Source organism: Hippocampus zosterae, chromosome 4 (assembly GCF_025434085.1).
Source record: "Hippocampus zosterae strain Florida chromosome 4, ASM2543408v3, whole genome shotgun sequence".
Classification (NCBI taxonomy): Eukaryota; Metazoa; Chordata; class Actinopteri; order Syngnathiformes; family Syngnathidae; genus Hippocampus; species Hippocampus zosterae.
The window spans coordinates 6,587,826-6,612,120 of record NC_067454.1 but is presented as its reverse complement, the minus strand read 5'-3'; the positions used below and the strand labels follow the sequence as shown (position 1 = coordinate 6,612,120).

Sequence of the window (24,295 nt, the reverse complement as noted above, 5' to 3'; positions counted from 1 at the left end):
TATTAGTCGTAGTTTTTAACAAGGAGACTTACTGTATATCAATGTATATATATTGTATATTTATATTATATCTTTTTGTAATATTTTAAAAACGTCTGATTGATCTTTCAATATTTGTATTTTGTAGACTGTTCAATAAAAATACGACCACAATCCAGCAGGTGCAGTGCAGTACTAGTATCCGAGCAATAGGAGGCAGTGTGACAGATTCTACACGGTTCCAATTCACGTGACCCAAACAGCCAAAGGGTAGTGTGTGTGCACCGGCAACGACTGACAGCGATGTAAACAATTCCCTTTACTCACACTTCTGCCAGTCATGGATTGACTACCATACAGGTACGCGATAATGACATTTTGAACGAGGTTTGAATTAAAACGTTCCTATTCGAATGACGGTCGGTTGATTGCTGTCGTCTTGTTTCACTCCAGTTTATGTCGCTCGCTACAACTTTTTGTTGGTAGCCTACAAACAAAACACCAAATTGAGGCAACCTGATTGTTTACGCCCTTGTCTTACTGCCTTGTTAGGGTAAAACCCACTTCTTTTTCAGACTTAGCTTAGTTAGATAATCACTTCACTCCCTGTTGATAAGGGTCGTCCTCATGACCGTTAACCATCAATAAAATTGACAACAGATAAGAATATAATAACAGTTTTAATGTTAAACCGTCATGTCGTTGAGAGGGAGACAACGACCAGAAATCGGTGTTAATGTATTTGTTGTATTATAACGTGTTTTGAATAGGGTGGCACAGAAAATGACTGGTTAGCATGTTCGCATCACATTACAGAAGTCCACTGTGCTCTGGCCTTCCCGTATGGAGTTTGCATGCTCTCCCCTTGCCTGCGTGGATACTCCGGTTCCTTCCCATATTCCCAAAACATGCATGATAGGTTGATTGGGCACTCTAAATTGTGCCAATGTGTGATTTTGATTGTGAATGGTTGTTTGTCTATGTGTGCCCTGTGATTGGCTGGCAACCAGTACAGGGTGTACCACCTGCCACCCAACTGCCCGAAAACGGCTGTGACAGGCTCCAGCACGCCCGCGAGCCTTGCTGTTTCATTGTGTTTTGCTTCTTTTATGATATCGGATTTTTGTGAAAAACAATTGGAAATTTTAGTTTTAGACCGACCACATTACATAGCTCCATATTAATGGTACATTGCAGCCAACATGGCTTCGTCCTCCAGCTTCGCCCCTCCAAAACTGGATGACTTCATCCTAACAGAGCGATTGGGGAGCGGAACGTATGCCACAGTCTATAAAGCCTACAGAAAGGTGAGACATTGCCCCCATTTTGTGTCCTCTTCCTCTCTCATACCTCATCCGTGATACGAAAGGGCCTACATTTTTGTCCAGGGCGATAGCCGAGAAGTGGTGGCCGTGAAGGTGGTCGCCAAGAAGACGCTGAACAAGGCGTCCACAGAGAACTTGCTCACGGAGATTGAGATCCTCAAGACTGTACGTCACCCTCATATCGTCCAGTTGAAAGATTTTGTGGTGAGCTCACTTGATTAGCATCTATCCGTTCATCCATTTTCTGTAGCACTTGTTACGTAAGTTCACACACATTATGGTTGTGGGTGAACTTGAGCCTATCCAAGTAAGGTTGGCCAACATGGGCAAATAAATATGAAGTTTCTCAATAATTATTCTTTTTTAATTCTGACGGTAATTTGACAGTATGCTACCAAAAATGCTAAATATCTCCACATAGCGCTCTTGTTAAAGAGCGCAAACAGATTACACGTAAAGTCACAAAAAATTCAAGTAAAACATCAGAAAACGAAAGTAGAACATTCTTCTCCCAATGCTGTTGCAAAAAGACAACAGAAAAGGCAAAAAACTCGCACTGAGATTATCTTTAATTCTGACTGATATGAGGTACAGTTTGCTGGACTTCTTCTGTATTAATACAAAATGATGTTGTGTTACCATCAGTGGGATTCTGAGAACATCTATCTGATCCTGGAATGGTGTTCCGGTGGAGATCTGTCCCGTTTCATCCGCAGTCGTCGGATCTTGCCAGAGAGAGTTGCCCGGCGTTTTCTGCAACAGATAGGTCAGCTGACTCACCTTTGGACCTTGTATTTCATTTGATTTGGAATGGCCATGTCAACGCTGTTGCTTCCACCCACAGCATGCGCTCTCCAGTTCTTACATGACCGAAATATCTCCCATTTGGATTTGAAACCACAGAACATTTTGCTGTGTGGCTCAGTCCTCAAATTAGCAGGTAAGAAAGAATACAAACAAATGTGTTTGTGTGAAATCCAACTTCTGACTGTATCGGATGCTGCATTCTGATTCAATGTCAGACTTTGGCTTCGCCCAGTACATGTCACCATGGGACGAAAAGAGCGTGCTGAGAGGTTCTCCTTTGTACATGGCTCCCGAAATGGTGTGCCGGCGCCAGTATGACTCCAGAGTGGATCTCTGGTCGGTGGGAGTCATTCTTTATGGTGAGCATTGACTTCATTCGAGACGAGGGTTATAAAATAGATATTTGTAATCTTATATTTAAAGGGGGATTTTGCAGTTTTCAAACTGCTAGCAAGCTTTGAATACTTCACCCGCCCGCCCCCTTTATATTCAAAATACGAATGATCCTTTTGAACAGTCTTATCCACTCTAATGTTGCTTGTGCGAATGTAGAGGCACTGTTTGGACGGGCCCCTTTTGCATCAAGGTCATATTCAGAATTGGAAGAGAAGATTCGAAGTAACCAGCCCATTGAGGTCAGTGGTCAAGTTTCAGATGTAATACCTATTTTATTTTTTCCAGCTATTGGTTCATTATAAATCCACTAGGTGGCCCCCTTTGCTGTCAAAAGGGCACTTGGTGGCCTGTTGCACTCATCAACATCTTTTTAAAATTTATTACACTGATTATAATGGGAAACATGGTTTCGGTTTTCAACAAATCGGTTTTAGAACAGCCTTCTGGAACGGATTACGGACGAAAATCGAGGTATGACTGTATCAATATGTTCTGAATCAAATAGTAAATACATTGGTAAAGAATAAAAACATTTATGGTTGAAAATACAAAGTTTAATCTCATATCCTTTACCAAAGAATTCCATGGGAATTCATCTGTTAAGGTCACCCTCCGCTGCAAAGTACTCACGATGATTTTTGGCAACAGTCTTTTGACCTTTCAAATGCATTGTCCGCATTGCGAATTGAGAGCAACATAATAAGGTCGCATGCATTGTTGTACATCAGCTCCCTCCCGGGGCCAGGGTCTCCAAGCACTGCCGGGACCTCCTCCTGTGTCTCCTGGAAAGGAATCCCGAAGCCCGAATCACCTTTGCCGAGTTCTTCACGCACCCCTTTGTGGACATGGAGCACATGCCAAGTGCCGAGAGCTTGGGGAAGGCGGTAAGAGACTACAGAAGAGTCTGCGTCATGTTTTTCAGAGGCGTCACTCTCCATGTCTTGCCTCCCGTCAGAAAGAACTGGTCTTACAGGCCGTCCAGAAGGACCAAGATGGCGAGAGGTCCCTTGCGCTCTCTCTCTACTGCAGTGCTCTGGAGCACTTTGTCCCTGCTATTTACTGTAAGAGCATATGCACATTTCAGATGAAGCACCATGTTGAACTTACTTACTTTGCCTTTCCTCCTCCAGATGAGACTGACCGGCAGCGAAAAGAGGTCCTCAGGCAAAAAGTAGGCCGCAGAATATTTCCCCTATTAATATTGTGTGAATCATTTTCCTATTTATGTTGAATTAGCCAATTGTTTAATCAAATGAACATGCATATATATGCTGCATTATGTGCTGTCAAATGATTTATTCTAGCTCTGCTTGATTTTTTTTAAAGTATAAATCAGACGTACATTTTTATTTAAATACAAAAACAATTATTCATTTTCATTGTTATTGTTGGTTTTAATTTAATTATAATTAATTAACCAATTATTCATTCATTCATTCATTCATCTTCCATACCGCTTGATCCTCACTAGGGTCGCGGGGGGTGCTGGAGCCCATTCCAGCCGTCTCCGGGCAGTAGGCGGGGGACACCCTGAATCGGTTGCCAGCCAATCGCAGGGCACACAGAGACGAACAACCATTCGCACTCACACTCACATCTAGGGACAATTTAGAGTGTTCAATCAGCCTGCCATGCATATTTTTGGAATGTGGGAGGAAACCGGAGCACCCGGAGAAAACCCACGCAGGCCCGGGGAGAACATGCAAACTCCACATAGGGAGGCCGGAGCTGGAATCGAACCCAGTACCTCTGCACTGTGAAGCCGACGTGCTAGCCACTGGACTACCGGGCCGCCCAATTAACCAATTAAGTTAAATTAATTTGTTAAATTAAAAGAAATGTCTATTTAAATATTTTGTTAGGATTCTCAGCAAATCAATTATTTTATTTTAATGAGATTTAATTCATCCAAAATGTATTTTTAAAAATGAATTTATTTTAATCTAAACTTTAGTAGAAAAATAGGATTAATCCATGAAATAATAATATATGTATCATTAGTATGTTGGATTTAGATATCTCAGTTGTATGTATCAAATATTGACCGTTGATTATGTAAATACTTGGTAAGGCATATTATACCTCTAAAGAACTAAGAGGGCTGGATGTGGCCCTCAAGCCTAGTTTTGCCCACGCTTACCCTAGTGCGTCTCTTCTGAAAGCAGACCACACATACAGCATCATGTCCCTGCAGGTCCGTCAGTACGCGTCTCGAGCGGAAGAGCTGAAGGCCCTGGTCGCCTCGGACAACAAGCGTATCTTTGAGGAGGCGCGCACCTCCACGGACGTCCTCCGAGGTACAAAACGTCGCAGAGGCGCGTATGTAGGACTTGGGTTCTCGGTCTCAAATTGCGGTGACTCTGCAGCATAGGGAAGTTGTGATTGCTCTCTTAAGAGTCGAAAGGTTCTGGTTTTGAATTCTGGCTCAGACCCTCCAGTTTTGCCATTGGCTCCAGGTCATCCGCGACCCTAATGAAAACAAGCGCTGGTTTTCAATCCTTTCTCTTTCTCTTCTCACCTTGCAGAAATGTCTCGTGAGCAACCACGCTTGCTGGCGGCGCTGGACATGGCCTCGGTCGCCATCGCTAAGGTCAGACATGGCAGGAAGGCATGATACAAAAATGAACTGCCGCAGTTGTAAGAGCTTTTCATCACTTTTCTGATTTTAATGCTTTGTTGACATGGATTGTCATTCAAAATGTTGTCAACTATGTCTGCAGAAGCATGTTTTCCCCAATGCTTTTCAATGGGTGTCAGTTGTACCTGAGTTTTCTCCAGTCCTTTTTGCTCGTGATTAGCAAGGCTCCTCTGTATTGTCACCGAAAAAAATTCTAAAGAATTTGACCCATTTTTAATATGAGTATATAATTATATTTTTTAAAAATCATTATATATTGTCTTTTAAAATCAAGATTAAGCCCTTGTCGCTCTCTACCAGCAGTCATATTTTATGAACGGGAGATCTTCAGTAATGTGCCAAAAATAAGTGTAAAACCAAATAAATAGATCATTAAAATATGTGTATCACAATTTTTTAAAGTGACATTTTTGGTCAAATTATGCATTGATTAAATTAAGAGAATGTAAGAAAATATACAAATTAATTTAAATTAAATGATAAAATATGTTGAATAATATATTCCATCATTTAATTCATAGACACTATAAGTAATTACTCCACTTTCTAAAATAATTAAATAGCCCCACTTTTAAGATGTAATTTGGGAACAAACAACACTGTTCTACAAAACTAAACACTCCCATATTAAAGTAGACAGAGTCGTCCTAAGTGGGAAAAAAAACAACTATATCTACACACACCTTGTTGATAATCACATGTTGTCTTGGTGTTTGTGCTGTAGGAGCAAAGCGGAGTGGACGACAATGAGGCCTTGGATGAATACCAGAATTGCTTAGGAGAACTCCTGTTGGCCCTTGCAGGTACGGTGGAAAATGGTTTGCTAAATAAACTGTTCGCTCCCAAAATTCATGCTTAAATGTCGATGTGGCAAAGTAATGTGGGTTTCGAGTCGACTAATCAGTTCAATCCCGAGCGCAAACCTTCAATGAATGAGGCCCATAGAAAGTGTCAGGTTAATTCTTGGCATATTCGCGCATGATTGTCGTGAATAAAGATGTAGGCAAGGTGGAGAGAGCGAGTTGGCGAGGCTGTCAAGCAACACATAGGGCCATTCACTAACTCCGTGTCCTTGCATGAGGCAATGAGCTCATGCGTCTTCATGTGAGAGCGATTCCACTAGCGAGGCCTTTTGGAGCCGAGATGATGGGACCCCGGCTTCTGCCTGGGCCCCCGCGTGCGCTACGGGAGCCGCGCCATCTGCTTCCCATTTAGTCCTTGCTGTAAACACACAGGACGCTTATCTTCCACTGGTTAGAGCTTGAAGCGGCAAGCCAGCCAGCGCTTAGTCTTCCCAATCAAGATGCTTTTAAAGGAGGACAAACCACACACGAACATACCGCTGATATCCACTTTCAAACGATAATACATCAAAATATGACGTAAGTAGAACATACTGGGACACACTTTAATGGGAACACATAAGCAACACGTCTTGGGAAGTTAAACTCATAGAAAATACTTTTTTTACCGATATCCATCCATCCATCCATTTTCCGAACCGCTTAGTCCTCACCAGGGTCGCGGGGGTGCTGGAGCCTATCCCAGCCGTCTTCGGGCAGTAGGCGGGGGACACCCCGAATCAGTTGCCAGCCAATCGCAGGGCACACAGAGACGAACAACCATCCACGCTCACATTCATACCTCGGGACAATTTAGAGCGTCCAATCAGCCTGCCATGCATGTTTTTGGAATGTGGGAGGAAACCGGAGCACCCGGAGAAAACCCACGCACGCCCGGGAAGAATATCCAAACTCCACACAGGGAGGCTGGAGCTGGTATCGAACCCAGTACCTCTGTACTGTGAAGCCGACGTGCTAACCACTGTAGCACCGGGCCGCCCTTTTTACCGATATATCTTTTGTAATTTCAAATTGGCCTTTAAGAAAGTTGCAAGACATTTAGCCAACTGCTGCAATACTAATAGAAACATTAAAGATGCCGGTTCCCACCCTCTTTCTGATGGCGAATCAATGAAAAGATCAATACTATTGATGGCATGCTCAGACGACAAATACTAAAATTATTAGCAAAAAAAAAAAAAGCATCGCCCACCTGTCTAGAATGGTGTTTCCCAAGTTTTTGTTTAGCCAAAGCACACCACCAAACATTACAAAAATTGCAGTATGTACCTTCTGCAGTTGAATTGAAGATCATTTCATTGTTCCGCCTATCACTGTATGTCGCTGGCATAGATAGTGGGACAAACATACATTATTTCTATTAAAAAATAAATAAATAAAATTCACCCGGGGCTCACTCGCGTGCAAAGGCACACTGTAATTGCACAAGTAATTGTTGTGGATACCTGCTTGTGATTGAGACTCATTTGGGAGAATTTCGTAGCAGTTCGCCAAAGCATATCTCAAGATGGAGGTTCAAATCAAAATGGCCGACTTCCAACGTAATTTTGGGGATGGGTTCATTTGTGTTAATCGTGGTGTCTATTTATTTTTCTAACTTTGAATGGGGTGCTACTATTCTACAGGGGTTGTGTAGTTGGACCCTTAAAAAAATAGACACAAAAAAATCAGTTTTGGGCATGTTGAAAGCCCCTGAATAATGACATCATTATAATTACCATATTTGCAACATCCCCCCTTGGTAAATCTAGAACGTTACCCTCGAGAGTGCAGTCCTCTGCCAAGGCCGAGATATTAGCAAAAGGATCGTAGGGAAAAAGTGTTCTCTTTGTGTTTGTAGAAGGCTGCTTCTTCAGGGGCGGGGGGTTGTGGAGAGCGAAAAGATGGCGGATGATGGTATGGACTGTTCCGTTAGTAGAGTCGAACAATGTGCTCATTATTCTCTCTCTTTGGTCCCCTCCCAGCTGAGCCGCAGGGCCGCCGACGAGAACTGCTCCACAGCGAGGTGAGCCTTGCCACCATGGCAGCGACCTATGTGAACCCAAAAAATCAAATAAAAGGGTAATAATTCCGCAGAAAGGCTTAACTGGGAAACTGTTTGTCTAACCTGTATGAGATTAATATCAATGATTTCAATGGACAGTGGCAACAACATGAGCAAACACTTCCCAAGGGGGAGAAAAAAAAAACCCCATACAAACTCAAATGTTTATTTAATAAACCCTCTCTGCATCATAATGCGGAACTCAGAGTAAACGCACAGAGCCGCAAACCTTTGAGACCATAACACGACCTCTGCTCGAACAAAGGAGCATTAAGAGTCCAACTGTTCTTGACTGGAATCCTAATCGTGACGTATCCCGTGTAAACTGATTTAATGTCATGACGGGAACTCAAGCATCGAGAATGTGAACCCCCGTGTAAAATACCTTCATGTTTATTGCACGCGCTGATTAAAGGCTTGCGGTTCGAGGGCAGAATACTGCCAAAAAACTGCGGTCCAAATGCTAATTTGCTGCGCCGGATCACTAGGTTTTAAGGGAAAGGATGGAAACGAACCGCGGAGGTCTCCGCATTGTGTGCAGCAGTGTACGAGCAAAAACTCCGTTGCTCCTTTTTCCTCATCTGTAGCCCCCAGAGAAGCACATGTGTCCCTTCTGAATTGTTCTCCCAATTTCCCTAACTCGAGCAAAATTGGCGCTGCACTTCCGTGAGGTTGGAGGTCTCACCGGAGAGTTTAAAAAAAAATAATAACTCACATTCCACGCTGCTGCAGCAGGGACTCAGACATCCTGTCTTGTGCTGCTGAGTACAGGTCAGAAAAACACTGCACGCTACCCATAATGCAACTGAATGCCAGCTTTCATTATGTGCGCCACATCCAATATGTTCCTGCCTCTTTCATATCCTGCCGGGGGAGGGTGGGGGTGGATTTGTGTCCACTGGCTTGCTCATTGTGCTACTTTGGATGGCTTCATTATCGAGTTTGAAAAAGGCCATCATAGGCATTTCCAACCAAATTAGCTTGCAAATCTGCGAACATTTTTCAGTGTGTGGCATGAGACCTTCAATAAAAATACAGATGTTGTTGTGTTTTGTTTGTTTCCAGATTAAAAGCCTCATGAGCAGAGCAGAGTACCTCAAGAAGAACATCAAGGTGAGGGTGCTTTTGGATTCGATTTTAGGCGGTTTTGTGTTTGGATATCAGTTTATTTGGATAATTGTATGACTCAGAGTGTGAAAATGTGTTCAAGAATACTTTTTAAAATGTATTTTAATCAAATAGTGTTTTATTACGTTTGAACAGGTTTAAATCATGCATAAGTGTACATATATTTTTATATTAGGAATGATACATGTCAGACTTTAATTGGTTCCAGATGCAGGAGACTCAGAGGGATGTCTCGCTGGATCGGGAGCCCCTAGCAGACTCCGTCAGAAGCTGTGAGTGTTGCCTCGTCGAAAATTGACGACACCTACATTGTGATATTTCATTTTGTACTGCCCTTATTGTGTGTAATGCACTCTGAATAACCATCAAAAGCACCGCACGTACTTCATCATCTCTGTTGTGCTGCCAAGACTTGACTTGTGAGAGGCGGCACGTAGCAGGAGAAAATGTGTAGCTGGAGAAAATGAAAAGGCAGAAGCGAGGCTGCTCACACATATACTTCACTCTCAACCTCAACTTTACATTCATGTATGTTAATTCTAAGCTAAATAAGATGAACTAAACTTTAGCATGGGAAAAAAATGTACTTTTAGTGATACACTTGATCCAGATCATAACCTACATACTTCTTCTTCTCATGCCTTTCTCCAAGATGGATCGGGCATTCTTAAAGCCCGGACAAGATCCCGTGCTTAGTGAGAAATTCCTGCGGAATTATACTTTTTTTTTTTTTTGGCCCATTTCACTGGTGAGGGAGCTCAAATTTCCCAAAGTATATGGCTTCTTCTTATTCCCGCTGAAGTTATTTTAATAAAAACCACACGGTGGTTGCTAGCCACAGGTTGGCATGGGGCCAACGGCAGCCACTGCGGGTCGACAAATGACGATGCTACTCCGGCAGCATATGTACACAATATAGCACATATGCTATGAGTATATTGAGATACACTGTATGCTCATTCAATGTCCACACCAAACTCGTCTAACATGCCTTTGTGGACGATGCTTTATTGAAAAAGACAACAATAACAACAACAACAACAAAAAGTAGAATGATAGTGGACCTCCGGTGGCCCGTTTCGATGGTAAGGGAGCAATATTGCAAAGTTTGAATATCTGATGGGTGGCCCGGTAGTCCAGTGGTTAGCACGTCGGCTTCACAGTGCAGAGGTACCGGGTTCGATTCCAGCTCCGGCCTCCCTGTGTGGAGTTTGCATGTTCTCCCCGGGCCTGCGTGGGTTTTCTCCGGGTGCTCCGGTTTCCTCCCACATTCCAAAAACATGCGTGGCAGGCTGATTGAGCACTCTAAATTGTCCTTAGGTGTGAGTGTGAGCGTGGATGGTTGTTCGTCTCTGTGTGCATGAATGAATGAATATCTGATGTTCCAATTTTTGGGTCTAGTCTTGTAGTTTCCAAAATAATCCCCCTCGTTAATTTCAATGGACGGCATGATGTTGTGAACAGACGTCACGTCAAGTCATTGACAGGCCTATCCCTTACATCCACCAGTTGCTATTGAGTGATAAGCCAGATGGCTTGTCTATGGATGTAAATCTGTCCTTTCTCGGAAGGTGACCCTAATAAACGCAGGCATCCTCATCCCAAATCTGACCGTCAGACATCTCGGGATCCACCAGGCCGGGTAGATGTCTGTGAAAGTGGCGTCTAGACTCGGATATTTATTTATTTCCATTATTTATTTAAATGGAGAGGACGTAACCCGATCCACATCACAGACATGCTTCCGCCTGTGTGGCGGTTGATTATTTATCATGCGCTGCAGCACCGAGGCGATGTCTGACGCAGAAAGCAAAAACGTTTTTCAATGAATATTCACATGATAAGGCCCCCCCCCCCCAAAAAAAAAATCTGGTACACCATATGCAAGTGGTGTACCATTGTGGTGTGAATTATAATTGACAGTAAATAATTACATCATTGCCCCCTTCTCTCCTGTCAGCGTGCTGTGTGCAGTGAACCCTGAGGACCACGGCGGTAAACCCAACCGGCTTGGAACTTGGACAGCCAAAAGCTTCCCCGCAATGAAACTGTGTGCTCCAAGCCAAATCAAACTTGCATACCCACGTCACCTTTCACACTTTTTGGCTTGGCCTTTGCGGAATCAGTCAATGTTTTGGTTGTTGCTGAAGGTGAGCTCGCAGGTAGAGAGAGACACGCTGGTTCAATGCAAAGTACTGCACGACACTTGTTTTTGAGCTGACACACTGTGGACCCCTTGGGAAAAAAAACGGTTTACAATATTTAACCTTTTATGCTGGATTTTCATGGCATGGTTAAAGTGAGGGTTTTTTTTCAAGTTTTTTTTCTTTTTTCTTTTTTACTGTCGTGCAGTGTAAACTAAACGCGTGGAATCGGTTATCTTCAATTTGGAATCGTACCTTCTTCAAATATGTGTGCTGTACCCCGTCAATGCCAACTTGACATCTTCAAAATTATTTTCATTCAATGTGGGGACGAATAGGTCCAAGCCAACTACTTATTAATTTACATACCGTACTGTGTAGAACGTTTTCATATTTTCTTACTGCATGCTGATTGGCTCACTTACCGGTTCTTGCAATTTGGGTGTCTGCACACACAGAACTAATGTAAATAGGCACTGCAAAAAAACAAAAAAAAAACATGATACAGGTATTAAAATCCTAACAGAGCACTTGCACCTGCTGTGTCAATTCCACCTGTTATCTCGATGTCGTCTCTGCTAACAATTAGCATGATCGTAATGTTACCAGGGGCTGTTGCACTCCGTCGCTCACCAAATGTGCGGGTGGTAACAAAATGGATTTGGACACACTGCTGATGTGTTATGAGCACATCACTCTGGTCAACAGGCCAAAGGGATTGAACTGAAATGTATTTTTTGGCAAGTGTGAAAACGTTTGCCGCTGGTGCTCGCGTGCACTCTACTGTTGGACTGACCCTTTTGTGTCGTAGCCGCTGCTAAGGTGTAAATATGGTGGAACCTCGAAGGTCACACGCAGTCCTTTCAATGAGACCCACGTTTGTCTCCCCGCCCCCCATGTCAAATTTCTTCCCCCATTGCAAAATAATGAAGAATTAATTCATTCCAGGGTCAACATTTTCATCTTTGTAAAAGCTTTAGCAACTGAACAGGCAAAATTACTGTGATCCAAGTGTAAAAAGAAGTTAAGCGCCTGTTAATGAAGCGCACAGCTTTGAGTAATTTATGCCCCTTAATCCTCCAATTGTGGGTCAAATTGACTGTTTATATATATTTTTTAAACTTTTAGGATAAAACATTTTCCCCTAGCTTTATTTATTTTTCTATTTTATTTTAATATTATATATTAATTATATATATATTAATATTATATATATATATATTATTAATATATTAATAATAATATATTAATGGGGCGGCCCGGTAGTCCAGTGGTTAGCACGTGGGCTTCACAGTGCAGAGGTACCGGGTTCGATTCCAGCTCCGGCCTCCCTGTGTGGAGTTTGCATGTTCTCCCCCGGCCTGCGTGGGTTTTCTCCGGGTGCTCCGGTTTCCTCCCACGTTCCAAAAACATGCATGGTAGGCTGATTGGACGCTCTAAATTGTCCCTAGGTGTGAATGTGAGCGTGGATGGTTGTTCGTCTCTGTGTGCCCTGCGATTGGCTGGCAACTGATCCAGGGTGTCCCCCGCCTACTGCCCGAAGACGGCTGGGATAGGCTCCAGCACCCCCCGCGACCCTAGTGAGGATTAAGCGGTTCAGAAAATGGATGGATGGATGGATGGATTATATATTAATATTATATATTAAAATAAAATGGAAAATAAACAACAAATAAATAAAATAAAACAAATAAAGGATATCTTATCTTAAATACGCAGGTGGTCAGTTTGTCTTGTGAAACTTCAAATAACAGCAAGGTATGGGAATCTCTCCATTGGGAAAAAATTAAGGTTTTCTTATCTTAACCAAGATAACGCTTTGCAAGTGTAAATAGAAGTTAGCCACCATGTATTCTTTGGCATTCGACTCAGCATGACTTAGATTTGTTCTTGATTTTACTGTTTGGTGCTTTCTACCGCCTTTATTACCGATTTGTCTTACTGTTTATTGTGCATGTTAAATTGCTCCATGTACAGCACTTTGTATGCAGCGACGGCTGTTTGAAAGTGCTCGATAAATACTGTTGACTTGACTTGACTTGACGATAGTTCGACTTGAAGTCTCTTTTGAAGTTGATGTGTGCATTTTATAAACATTGAAATGCAGCTCACTCTGTGGTGTGCAGTCCAATTCTTCACCATATCCACTCAGACCAAGCAGCCTGGACCGATCTGTGTGTTTTTTGTTAACTGCTGTGTTCTTTGATGTTGATGTTTTTTCTTTTTTGCCCTGGTAGCCTTTTGTGTTGGCATCCCCCTCAAAAACACGGAGAAAAGGCATTTCATCTTTTGATCCCCCACAGAGCTCAAATCGCACAAACACAGAGTGACGTCATGAAAGGATTTTGTCATTTTTAGAAGCAGGATTTTCTGGTACAATCATGAAAAAAAAATCACTGGCCTTTTGACATGACATCAAAAAACAGTCCAAGGAACAATTGAATGAATTCAATGCTTGTCACACGTTAAAAGAAAGACATCTACTCACTTGAGAGTTGACCCACGATGTTACAGTATGTTCCATTTCCTGTTCTATGGTTATCACCACCTTTGTCATCACTTGTAGCCTTTTGTGGTGGAACGACAAAATTGAACACGATGTAAACCACACTTTTGTCGTTAATCATCAAGACGCTGATTGAAATGAAGTTGCGACTTCAAATTTGGAAAGAGTTCTGGGGGTATAAAAAAGTGAAGCCCTCTTTTTCATTTTGTTAAAAAGACAAGTCATTTTGCTTTGGAGGTGAGTCTCCTCCCATAACCAAACCCCAGTAAGCAGCCGGAATAGAACACACACACACACAAAGTCACTCTCAGTGTTTGGAATCTGAAAATGTCTTAAGTCCGAATTGAACTTGAATTGACTTTCGAGCCTCCACTACAGTTCACGCTACCCCCTGACCCCCGCTTGACACGCCTCCACTGTGGCCTGACCACTGACTCGCCATGTGCTCGCCACTGATGGACGCCGTTCCCACCGCCGTGAGAGAAGAGCTGGAGATGTGCGGCCCAGTCCCTGTTTACTCTAGAACTGCAGGTTTGGCCAGCACCCCAACCGCTCTGTGTGTGTGTGTGTGTGCGTTTGTATGATGCCGACACACACACTGCACACAGACAGGACTCACTAGGCCTAAACGAGAGACTTTAGTCTGATAATCCTCACTGTTGGAGGTCTGAGCACACTGTTTTGATTTCAAAGACATGCTGTAATATTCCAAAAGAACTTTAAATTCGGGGTTGGGGGGTGGGGGGGGGGGATGAAAGTATAAATATGTATGTTGGCGTCACCTGCGCTCTGTTGTTGAATTTTTCGTTTTTGAATGTTGACGCAGCTGTCGTTTGAATCATTACCACGTATTTTTTTTTAAAAGGAGAAGACGCCGGGTGGGAAATGGAACGGCTGTTGGAAGCCGCCGCCTTCAAGGAGACGTTTCGTCAACAACACGCTGCCAAGGCAATGCTTGTCTTTGTCCAGAAGTTGTGAAAAGGGAGCCGGGAGTCGGGGAGTCGGGGCGCGTCATCGTCGTCAGGAACAGCTGGATCATGTCCACGCAGGGGGATGAGAAAGACAGGAAGGCGCTGGGGGGGGGTAAGGATATTTTATATAAGTATATGATTCATATACGAGACTGTGGAGCAAATTGAGACGCCGAATGTGAACATTTCACACGAGAACCGAAATTTTGAAAAGCTTACGGTGGTTTTTATCTCTTTGCTTTGCCCTCGGCGCCTCTTCTTTGTTTTTAGTTTTTATTGGGCTTGACACCCTTTGCATGACCCCGGGTGGTCATAAGAGTTTTGTCTAAACACGATGAGCGGTTTACACCAATTTGACAAATGTTGGGGAAATGTAGTCAGATGTTTGGATTCAAACTGATTATTGTAGGTTCTCTTACGTAGGGTAGAGAAAAAAATCCACGTGGGAATTAAGGCAAAAAAATAACCGCTCTTTAGGCCTGTGAAGAAATTAGCCTGTTTAGAGGGGGCGGTCCTGTTGCGCATGAGCACTTCAACCGCAAACTACGGCAATTCCCTTTTCTCTCTCCTCTACAACACATTTTAGCACTCATAACCATCATACACACGTGAAAGGAAGATACTACTCCATAATAAATCTAATTAAGATAAGATAAGATATCCTTTATTTGTCCCACACTGGGGAAATTTACAGCCTCCAGCAGCAAGAATGTAGGTAGAAAGAAGAAAGAAGAAAAAAAACAACAAACATCGTTCAATTAATTGGAAATTAAATGATACTACGGTAACGAGAAAAAAATGACTCTCTTATTTTGAAATGATGTTTGTATTTGGCTCAAAGCTGGTCCCTTAACAGTTGGGCACTCGATTTTCTCCCACTAACACAATCCTGGCAAATGGCACTTACCCCGGTATGTAAAAAATGCGACATTGTTTTTCAGGAATACCACAGTAGAATATCAATTTACTAGTCATATCAAGTTCGACTTTGGGGGATGGGGGCGGGGAGAACAAAAAAACAATCCTTGTTATGGTTGGATCTTTGTCAAGACAAACTTGGTGAACCAGTGTTTTGAGACGACCAGCGTCCCATCGTTAAGGCTTTCTTCCTGGCTGGCGGTGTGGAATTACAAACACATGTGAGAGAATAATGAAGTGCTTAAAAGATGCCCAGGAGCGGCATTATTGTAGGAAATTAAATCAAGACCGAATAGTAACAGCAAGGTCTGTCTCTTCATGTAAAACAGCGGTGTCAAACACATGGCCCGCGGGCCGGAACCGGCCGCCAAGGAGGTTCGATCAGGTCCGCAAGATCATTTCAAAGTGAAAATAAATGCATAAAAGACAAGGGGTGGAACATATCAACAAGCTAGTCACGCTGCGGTGACAAGCAATCGGGCGTTTGTTCTCAACTTAATGGTGCTCACCTGGCAAACTGGGGCGAAATATCACCAAGGCTGAAATTTAGAGTCATGCAGCAAGTCATGCTCTTCTGTGTGGCCATTTCACTTTAATCAGGACCATTCTGCATCTTTGTGGGAGTCCCGCTGATTTCGTTGAGCCTATAAAGTGCATTGTCAGCCCATCTTTTCTGTCTTAAAGGGGAGACCAACTAAACATTTTCATGTCAATAATACGGTTATGTTCTATGCGGCCTCGCTAGTCTGAACGTCATGGCACAAAAACACACAAATGTATTCTGATTAATAATGTATGTGTGGAATTTGAAGTCAGCAGCAAAATCCACTTTAAAAAAATTTTTTTACTCATCTTAAGGGGTGGCCATTTTGCTGATGCTGAATGAAAATGGCATCAGGCTCAGCTAGCGAACATCACATGACCAAACTCGGAAAAGTGAGCTGTGATTAGTCTGAACCACTGTGATGTCATTTTTGCGCAACAGTGTGTGGCAAAATGCCCCCCCCCCCAAATGTATGAAAACGGGTGGCTTTTTCTGCTTAATTCATATTCCCCAAACGTAATATTAATCCGAATGCTGTGTTTAGATGAGGTTATGTGAGGACTTGATGAGATTTTATGTCTGGTCATAAATAAGTTTATCTCAAAATATCTTATATCTTATGTTCCTGTATATTGGCAAAATATTTAGCTTTGCTTCATTCTTTTATCCAAGTAAAAGTTGTTTTTTTTGTTGTTTTTTTTAAGCGCACTATTTGCAGCGCAGACAAATATGAGTGGAATCAAACTGTTTGCGTTGGGCAGTGATACGCTGCTGAGTCATACTTTTGGGGTTATTGTTTGACGTCTGTTTCCCAAAGATTTGGGTTGTGACACCTGGGGGTGGGGTCAGACTGTGGGCTTTCGAGGGAGGGAGGCTTTGACTCAACCCAGCACCCACCCCCCCCTCCCCACCCCCCCTTGCACTGACACCATAGAGCAGGTCGGTCGTTCACTGCGGCTGGATGGTTATCATGAATGGAACATTGTACCTCTGAGAGACAAGAGCCTCCTAAATCCTGAGAGTCCCTCCCTTTTTGGCCCGGTGAAGAGAGCGCGGGGGTCGGGATTGAGGGTTATATAGCAAAAGGGGCTTGTTTGGGACAAATGCTGAATGCAGATAATTTAGAAAATGGGCTGCGGCAAAGCTGTGTACCCCCCCCCCCCCTTGTTTCTCCCCTTTACGCACACCACTCAACTCGTACATTTGCCCCCCGAAGCTGTTCCGCTCGTGTTTGTTTTTACTTTATTCCCAGAAAATGGGGAAAGGGGCAGGGTTGTCGTCTGCGAGGAAATTAAGATGCATAGTGTTGGTCCAAAGTCCTGGACTCAAGACAATGTGGCTAAAAATAAAAAATGAGGGCTTTGGGTGGGGGGGTCTCCATTATTATTTCCATTTCTTTCAATGTGTTATAGAATTTCAGGAGTCTTAAATGTGCTTTATTTTTGCTGTTTTTTTTAAATCACGATACAAAGTAAGATTTTTTTCTACTGACATTTTTCCGAAAGAATATCGTCCAAACTTATTTAAATTTCAAACTGTGATTTAGATCAGTTGTAATGCTGACATGTGTTTACAGTTTGAGCATTGCATACAGAATTAGCCATGGATGATGTATTTTTTTTTATGTGATTGCAGCAGGAGACACACATGCAACATTTAAAAAAAAATCTCTGTCGGCGTTCGCATTTTTAAATGATCATTTCTACAACATTGCTAGAAAAATCACAATGTCATATATATATGTATTTTTTTCACTTTCTTAACCAAATATGCTTTCCTAGCCTATAAAAGGGGACATTCAGAGCGAAAACATCTATTAGTACAGAGCATTTTTGCATTGCAGTACCTTGAATCTGTCAAGCTGACTCTTTGACAGTTGAAAAACATCTCAGGAGTTTGGGTTTGGTAACTGCTGAGTTCATTTGACTTCCTTGAGACAACAACTTTGAATAAATTACACTTGAGTCATACCATGCTTGATGTGGAAATTCGTTATTATAGAGGACATTTGAACTCACTTTTTCAACATTTTATTCCAAAAACACAGCATTCCACATTGGGGGACAGTATCAATCATGGCTTCCAAGCTACTCGTTTTATTACACTGGCTTCTTTCATGTCATATAATTGTAGAATTCTGTCAAATATAGATTTATATACATTTTTCTTCATGTTCCGGCTCCATAATTTAACGTTTACACCCATAAAATTCACGGTGGTGCGATTTCAATGGACTGCATGACTTTTCACTTGCACTCTGACCGTTTTGTTGCGTATTAACAAAATGTAAAAACTGTCATGTCCGGCGACTGTGCAGCGTGACAGTAAACACTGTAATCAAGTTCAGACTTGTATAATCTTCTGAATACGTTCAGCTATTCCATGTGAAATAAAGCATGAAAAGGTCACAAATTTAATGAACGCGTTACATTTTGAGCTGCAAAAGTTAGCATGCGATTCAGAAACGTAGCTGATTTCCCGATCGCATTTCAAAGTATACACTAGGGCCCAAAATGGCATTTCTTGAATTATGACATTTCTTCCCCTCATCAGCTTAATGTTGGAACGACTTTCACGTTACATGAGTATCTCAGAACAATGGGAGGATACCCATTTGACTGCACGTTTGTAGACATCTTTGCAAAGGCAGCGTTTTTCAACGCAGAACCGTTGGGAGATCTTTGCAGGTTTACCTCATGCGTTGGCCGCGGGCAACAAAGGTGACGAAGTGAAGCAATATAGTGCAAAAGGGTTAGCGGTGACAAGACGGGGGTGGGGGGTGTCATTCAGAGGTGTGAAGTTAGAGGAAGGAAAAGTGTGTTCGGAGAGGAAAAGCACCACAACACAATCCCAGGATGGGAGGAAGGAGACCGAGGGAGTTGGAGGGGGGGTGGGCTGAGGGGGTTAGGGGGCGTCTCCTGCTCAAAAGTTGCGAGGAGTGTTAATCTAAGCACTTGATCCTGTCCCTCGCAAATATTTGAAGTGTGGTTACCGCGACAAAAGTAGGAGAGTAAATAGACCAGGACGGGCCGAGTCTCAGTGTTTGTCGAAGGTCTTAATAAAGCTACACTCCAAAGTACTATTGACACCAAGGGCAAACAAACGCCGGCCGCATGTGAGTCGACGAGGCCCGGCAACTTAAATTTAGCCCGGAAAAAGGAGTCTGCCACGCCCCCCCCCCCCCTGCGGTTTTCCCACGGAAAAGGAGTTCGAGGTGATGGTTCTGCAAATCTTAAAGGTCATGTAGTCAATTCACGGTGTCCAAAATCCATTGTGACCCGCAGCGGTTCAGGATGATCCGCAATGTTTGGAAAAAGACGAGTGGATGACGTCCAGGTCCAAGCTCGTTGAGGGGTTGTTAGTTTGTTCCACAAATTTGTCTGGTTGTGCATCTACATAAGACGTCTTTAAACCCTTTCGGGGACAGCGGTTACTATCATGTTATCAGGTTACAGGTTGTCATTATTGGTGCATGAAAGGAATATAAAAGACATAGAGTCCTGGCTTCTTGGGTTATAAACCAGAGATCAATCAAAAATTTGGAATGATTTTGTTCTTAGAATTAGGTCCTCGGCTTTAAGTCCGGTTTACAGTTCTTTACGATGTCTAGGTTTCTACAGCAAATGCTGATGTTGAAGGATGGTTGGAACCCCAAGGCAGATGTCCCCTCCAAGGGAGATAAAGTCCAAAGTAGGTTCTCGACGGTTTCTGCAGCATATCCTGGTGTAGAATATGTTTGGTGTTTCCAATGTACAAGTCGAGGGTTCTCAACCGTGAAGAAGTCCAAAGTGATGGTTCCCGATGGTTCCTCCGGCATAGCGGCGGAGGAACCATCTGGAACCATCACTTTGGACGGAGATGAAGGTTGGGCGCCCTTTCGCCTGCAATGGAGAAGCTTTTGAAAAGCCAAGAAGTTTTCAACCGTGAAGAGGAAGTACAAACTTGAAGTTTCTGTATCTGTGTCACATACTAGCAGAGAAGACTGCGGTTGCTTTCAATGGAGAACTGAAGATCCTTCATTTTGAAGAAGAGGTCCACATCGTTAGCTCCCGAAGATTTCTGAGATGTCACCGAATTGCAAAGACGTCAAAGCCCTCAACCAGGGAGGAGTCCACACACGGTTTTTGCCCACTTCTAGGTTTCTGCGCCACATCCATGTGCAGAGGACGGTTGCCCCCCCCCCCCCCCCCCCATTTGGGAAGTCAAACATTTGCAACCATAAAGAAGTTCAATTTCCTTCTAGTCAACTTTAGTTTGAGGAATAATCTCAAATGTTGTAATCCAAACTGTTAACAGAAAGACACAAGGGGAAAAAAACTGAATCACTGTGCCAGGTCAACCCCCCCCCCCCCCCGCCCCACCCCACCCCCACCCCACCCTACTCCAGTCAAATGCAAAAAAGTAACTCAAACTGGCAGTTCTTGAAGGTTTCCATATTCCTAAATCATATGCTGGAATCGAGTAAGGTTGGACCCGCAAACATCTTCGGCCAAAAAGAAGTCCAGTTGTGCTCTAGTCAACCTTTCTTTAAAAAAATATAGATATAAAAATTAATCCCAAGTGTTGACGGCAAGGCCCGAGAGTGACACCCAGTATCACCTCATCCAGCTGACCCGGTCTGAATCCCCCCCTTCGGCAGGTCCAAGGTCTCTCGATGAGTCCTGGAATAAATCCAGCTAGTGTCACAACCAAATACATCCCAGAAGAAGAAACAGGAGCCCCCCCAATGAAGAAAACCCGCGAGGAGCCGCCGAGTGGTCGCTGTAGACGTCTTCCCTGTCGTGTCTGGCATCGTAGTCCTCGTCCTCGTATGCGTCATCCACATCCGGCTGGTCCGAGATGACACCGTGACGGTCCCCCATGGAGCAGAGCTTGCTCATGTTCTCCTTGACCACCTCGCAGAAGGGTCTCCCTTCACCGTCGCAAACGCAGCGGTTCAGGAGCGCCCCGTCGGGTGTGTATAGCATCTGCTGGATGGCGGCCTTGCACTTGGCCGAGCACTTGCGTCCGTTGAACAGCTGTCCGCAATAGGACAGGTAGGCATCCAGGGAAGCTTCGCAGTGGTTGTCCTGCACGCAACGTTGGCGGGCCTCCATGCAACCGATCCCCCCGCCTCCGTCGTCCGGATACCGGCGCGGCAGACATGGCTCGATGGCGCGTTTGGCCCGCAGACACTCTGCGTCCTGGGCGCACTCGCAGCTCTCCAGGTCCGGCCCGCCGCGGGTCCGGTTGAGGCGGATCAGCGCGTTGACGCAGGGGCTGGGACACTGACGCCTCGCACCCCGCAGGTTGCCCTCACAGGCGGCCATGTACTGGCCGTAAGCGAGGTCGCATTCAGTTTCGGCGTTGCAGCGCATGACGGCCTGCCAGCAGATGAGCTGCGCATCCGCGGCCACCAGCACCCACGAGAGCAGTGCCAGCGCGCTGTACCACCATCTCATGCTTGGGGGTTAGCTCGAACCCTTCCTCCTGCAGCACATCATCAAACCTCACGGGCTAACAAAATATCTCCCCGAGTCCCACAAAACACGTCCAGAAGTCACCACGCGTGGGTGCAGAAGCAGAGTGCATGAACTCACGCTCCAGCTAAAGTTCTCTTCCAGCCCTTACCGCCGCGGTGCGTTCACGGACAAGCCGCGCGCCAATGTGCGAAAGTCCATCTATTTTTTTTTTCTTCAAGTATCCAAACTCTTCCGTTGTGTGCGAATCTCCTTTGTCCCTCGCGCCCACTGTCTATGGTTGTGCTGATACGCTTCGCGCTCCGCCGAGCTTCCTTCAAAACACCCCTCCCCCAAGAAAAAAGTTTTTTACGTGCACCCCCTCCTTCCCCTCTCTCTCTCTCTCTCTCTCTCTCTCTCTCTCTCTCTCTCTCTCTCTCTCTCTCTCTCTCGACACACACACACACACACACACACACACACACATTTCTCTCCCCGGCAGCTGATTGGCCGCCATTGAGAAGTCCGACAGCAAATCTGCCGGCAATTTCTCTCATGCCTCCAGTGAGAGCAGAACCAGCCATGATAGGCTTGGACCGGGTGTCAAGCAACCCCCCCCCCCTTGCCCCACCCCCAACAAGTGCATGGCCGAATAACACATAAAAACACTTGAAAAATACAAAGGAACGCAACGTCATTCAAATATGCACAGGCAGCAAAACTGGGCACACCAGCACAATCTTATTTGCATAAAAGAGGAAAGTACTTAAGTGTGTGTGTGTGTGTGTGTCCATGTATGCGCGTAAACTCAGCGTTTGTCAACAAAACATGTTTGTCTGTTCAAATGCTTTACGGTGATTTTCTGTTTGCGTCTTCAAGCCAATAATGTCAATGAATTAATCATTAAAAATGAATAAAATAACGACATTGGCATATTGACTGCTTTCAAATTCACGGCGCGAAGGGAACGCTGGCATCGCACTTTCGTGCCTCATTCAACCACGCACACATCAATTGCCGACGCGCCTCGCACGAAACGTTGCTGTTATTTCTATCTTCATACATGTTGTATCACACTTGCTGATTTTCAACAGACGGTCTCATAAATTGAAAGAATGTGTGTGGCATATTTAGTCTTTCTTATCAGCCAGAATAGCGACTGAAAGTGCACGGTGGAGGCACGAAAATACCTTGCTGCTTACGACTCAATAGCGCCCCCAGCCAGTCACACCCGGAATTTTCACAGGGGCTACATATAGGCCACTTCGAGCCTGCACATTCATGTCCGTCCGTTCACATGATACACACAAAATGTAACAAAGTATGTTCAAACATACATACTCAAGTACAGCTGGCTGAAAAGTTTGCTTGAGGGAAGCGACAAGCTATTTCAACTTTCCACCACCGAACATAAACGTCTGTCTGTTCATTCAGAAGTCAGTATCTTACATATTGCTTAGTTTAACTACATACCAAGGAGAGAAAAAAAACGTCTGACGAAGCCTTCGTGATGGCCTCATCGCTCAGGGTCTTCACTTTGAGAATCTCTAATTATCCCCCCCACCCTCCTCTCTCTCTCACTCCCCCATTGCTGTCACAAATTCCTCAGCCTTGTAGAATGGTATTTTCTGGCCCGTTTCACAGCCATTGTGTCCGATTGGCCATGCGTCGGCCCAGTTCTCCCCACAAGGTGGTCTGTTCATGCAACACGTCCATCAATGGAGAGGGCCTTCCGCAGCAATATAATTTACAGCTCTCCCCTTTCACACTGCACTTGAAAACTAGCAATAGCTCAGGCTTTACTGCCATTCACATGCTGATTAACTTGATTTTTTTTTGGGGGGGGGGGGGGGTGAGGGGGCTACATTTTCAAGTCTGTCTGCCACTGGGAGGGCCTGGCAGTTTGCACAAAATGTATGCCAATTTGAAGAGTGCAAAACGAAAGATCAACAGTCTTGGATACAGAATAGTATGCGCTAACATAACAACGTGACTCGACTTTGGCCTATGTCTTTTTTTTTGTGGTAGGGGGAGCACAGAAAAGCAACAAAATGTGTATTTTTGTAAATCTCAAACAACCATCAACAACCTTAATTCATGGGTTTTTCGAAACCTAAAATGATTTCATCTTCACTGAGAGCAATTTTGAGTTTTCATAAATGTTGAGGTCAAATTATTCTTCGACGAACCTGTCTTGTATTTTAGTAAACACCAAATATAATTGGGGATTGCACTAAGGGTACGTTCAACCCTTTAAATGCTGTTTTGAGAGCTACAATAAAACTATGTACCCATCTACTGCCATTCACACGAAAGATTAGGTCATGGCCTCCTGTGAGTATATCATTTGTGTTTTCAATTGAACAGGCCTGGATTTTACACAGAATAGCTTTTAGCTTGTTTGGTTGTGTGCTATGAAATTTTTGTAATGTAAAATACACGATCTGGGTTAACAAAATTTGAGAAACACCGATTTGAACAACGATGTGCATTGGGGATTATAATTTTAGCATCGAAATCAAACGTGAAGTTGCAATACATCTGGGGTTTATTTTTTGGGTAAAGTTGTCTCCCCCTGCTGTTCATTAGTGAGA

The 24,295-nt window shown here is 43.9% G+C and overlaps 2 protein-coding genes and 1 long non-coding RNA gene across 4 annotated transcripts; 1 reads left to right on the top strand and 2 right to left on the bottom strand.

The window, feature by feature from the left end:
- Positions 1-183: 183 nt before the first annotated feature.
- ulk3 (unc-51 like kinase 3) lies at positions 184-11,378 on the top strand. Of its 2 annotated transcripts, XM_052064367.1 has the most exons (17): positions 184-339; positions 1,177-1,286; positions 1,368-1,508; positions 1,950-2,070; positions 2,149-2,244; positions 2,327-2,470; positions 2,664-2,746; positions 3,236-3,391; positions 3,463-3,568; positions 3,638-3,678; positions 4,702-4,804; positions 5,033-5,097; positions 5,870-5,948; positions 7,973-8,013; positions 9,118-9,165; positions 9,389-9,452; positions 11,141-11,378. In XM_052064367.1, exons 2-17 carry the CDS (start codon positions 1,182-1,184, stop codon positions 11,155-11,157), a joined length of 1,410 nt encoding a protein of 469 aa, XP_051920327.1. In that variant the 5' UTR covers positions 184-339; positions 1,177-1,181; the 3' UTR covers positions 11,158-11,378. The 2 variants fall into 2 exon arrangements, 1 of the variants encoding a protein (XP_051920327.1); XR_007962231.1 differs by lacking the exons at positions 9,118-9,165; positions 9,389-9,452; positions 11,141-11,378 and having other exon boundaries at positions 5,033-5,144.
- LOC127600086 (uncharacterized) lies at positions 7,374-8,977 on the bottom strand. The gene is made up of 2 exons (XR_007962265.1): positions 8,768-8,977; positions 7,374-8,039 (listed from the first exon to the last, which is right to left on the bottom strand). It is a non-coding gene; the product is annotated as an uncharacterized LOC127600086 (long non-coding RNA).
- A 9,414-nt stretch (positions 11,379-20,792) lies between the features above and the next one.
- Positions 20,793-22,099, bottom strand: si:ch1073-459b3.2 (growth arrest-specific protein 1). The gene has a single exon (XM_052064400.1). The coding sequence runs from the start codon at positions 21,702-21,704 to the stop codon at positions 20,946-20,948; it is 759 nt and encodes a 252-aa protein (XP_051920360.1). The 5' UTR covers positions 21,705-22,099; the 3' UTR covers positions 20,793-20,945.
- Positions 22,100-24,295: the final 2,196 nt, after the last annotated feature.

Bases quoted from the DNA above. Each gene is read 5' to 3' on its own strand.
- si:ch1073-459b3.2 (XM_052064400.1), bottom strand. From the start codon at position 21,704: ATGAGATGGTGGTACAGCGCGCTGGCACTGCTCTCGTGGGTGCTGGTG.
- ulk3 (XM_052064367.1), top strand. From the start codon at position 1,182: ATGGCTTCGTCCTCCAGCTTCGCCCCTCCAAAACTGGATGACTTCATC. The intron at 1,287-1,367 runs GTGAGACATTGC...ATTTTTGTCCAG, and splicing joins TCTATAAAGCCTACAGAAAG to GGCGATAGCCGAGAAGTGGT. The intron at 2,245-2,326 runs GTAAGAAAGAAT...ATTCAATGTCAG, and splicing joins CTCAGTCCTCAAATTAGCAG to ACTTTGGCTTCGCCCAGTAC.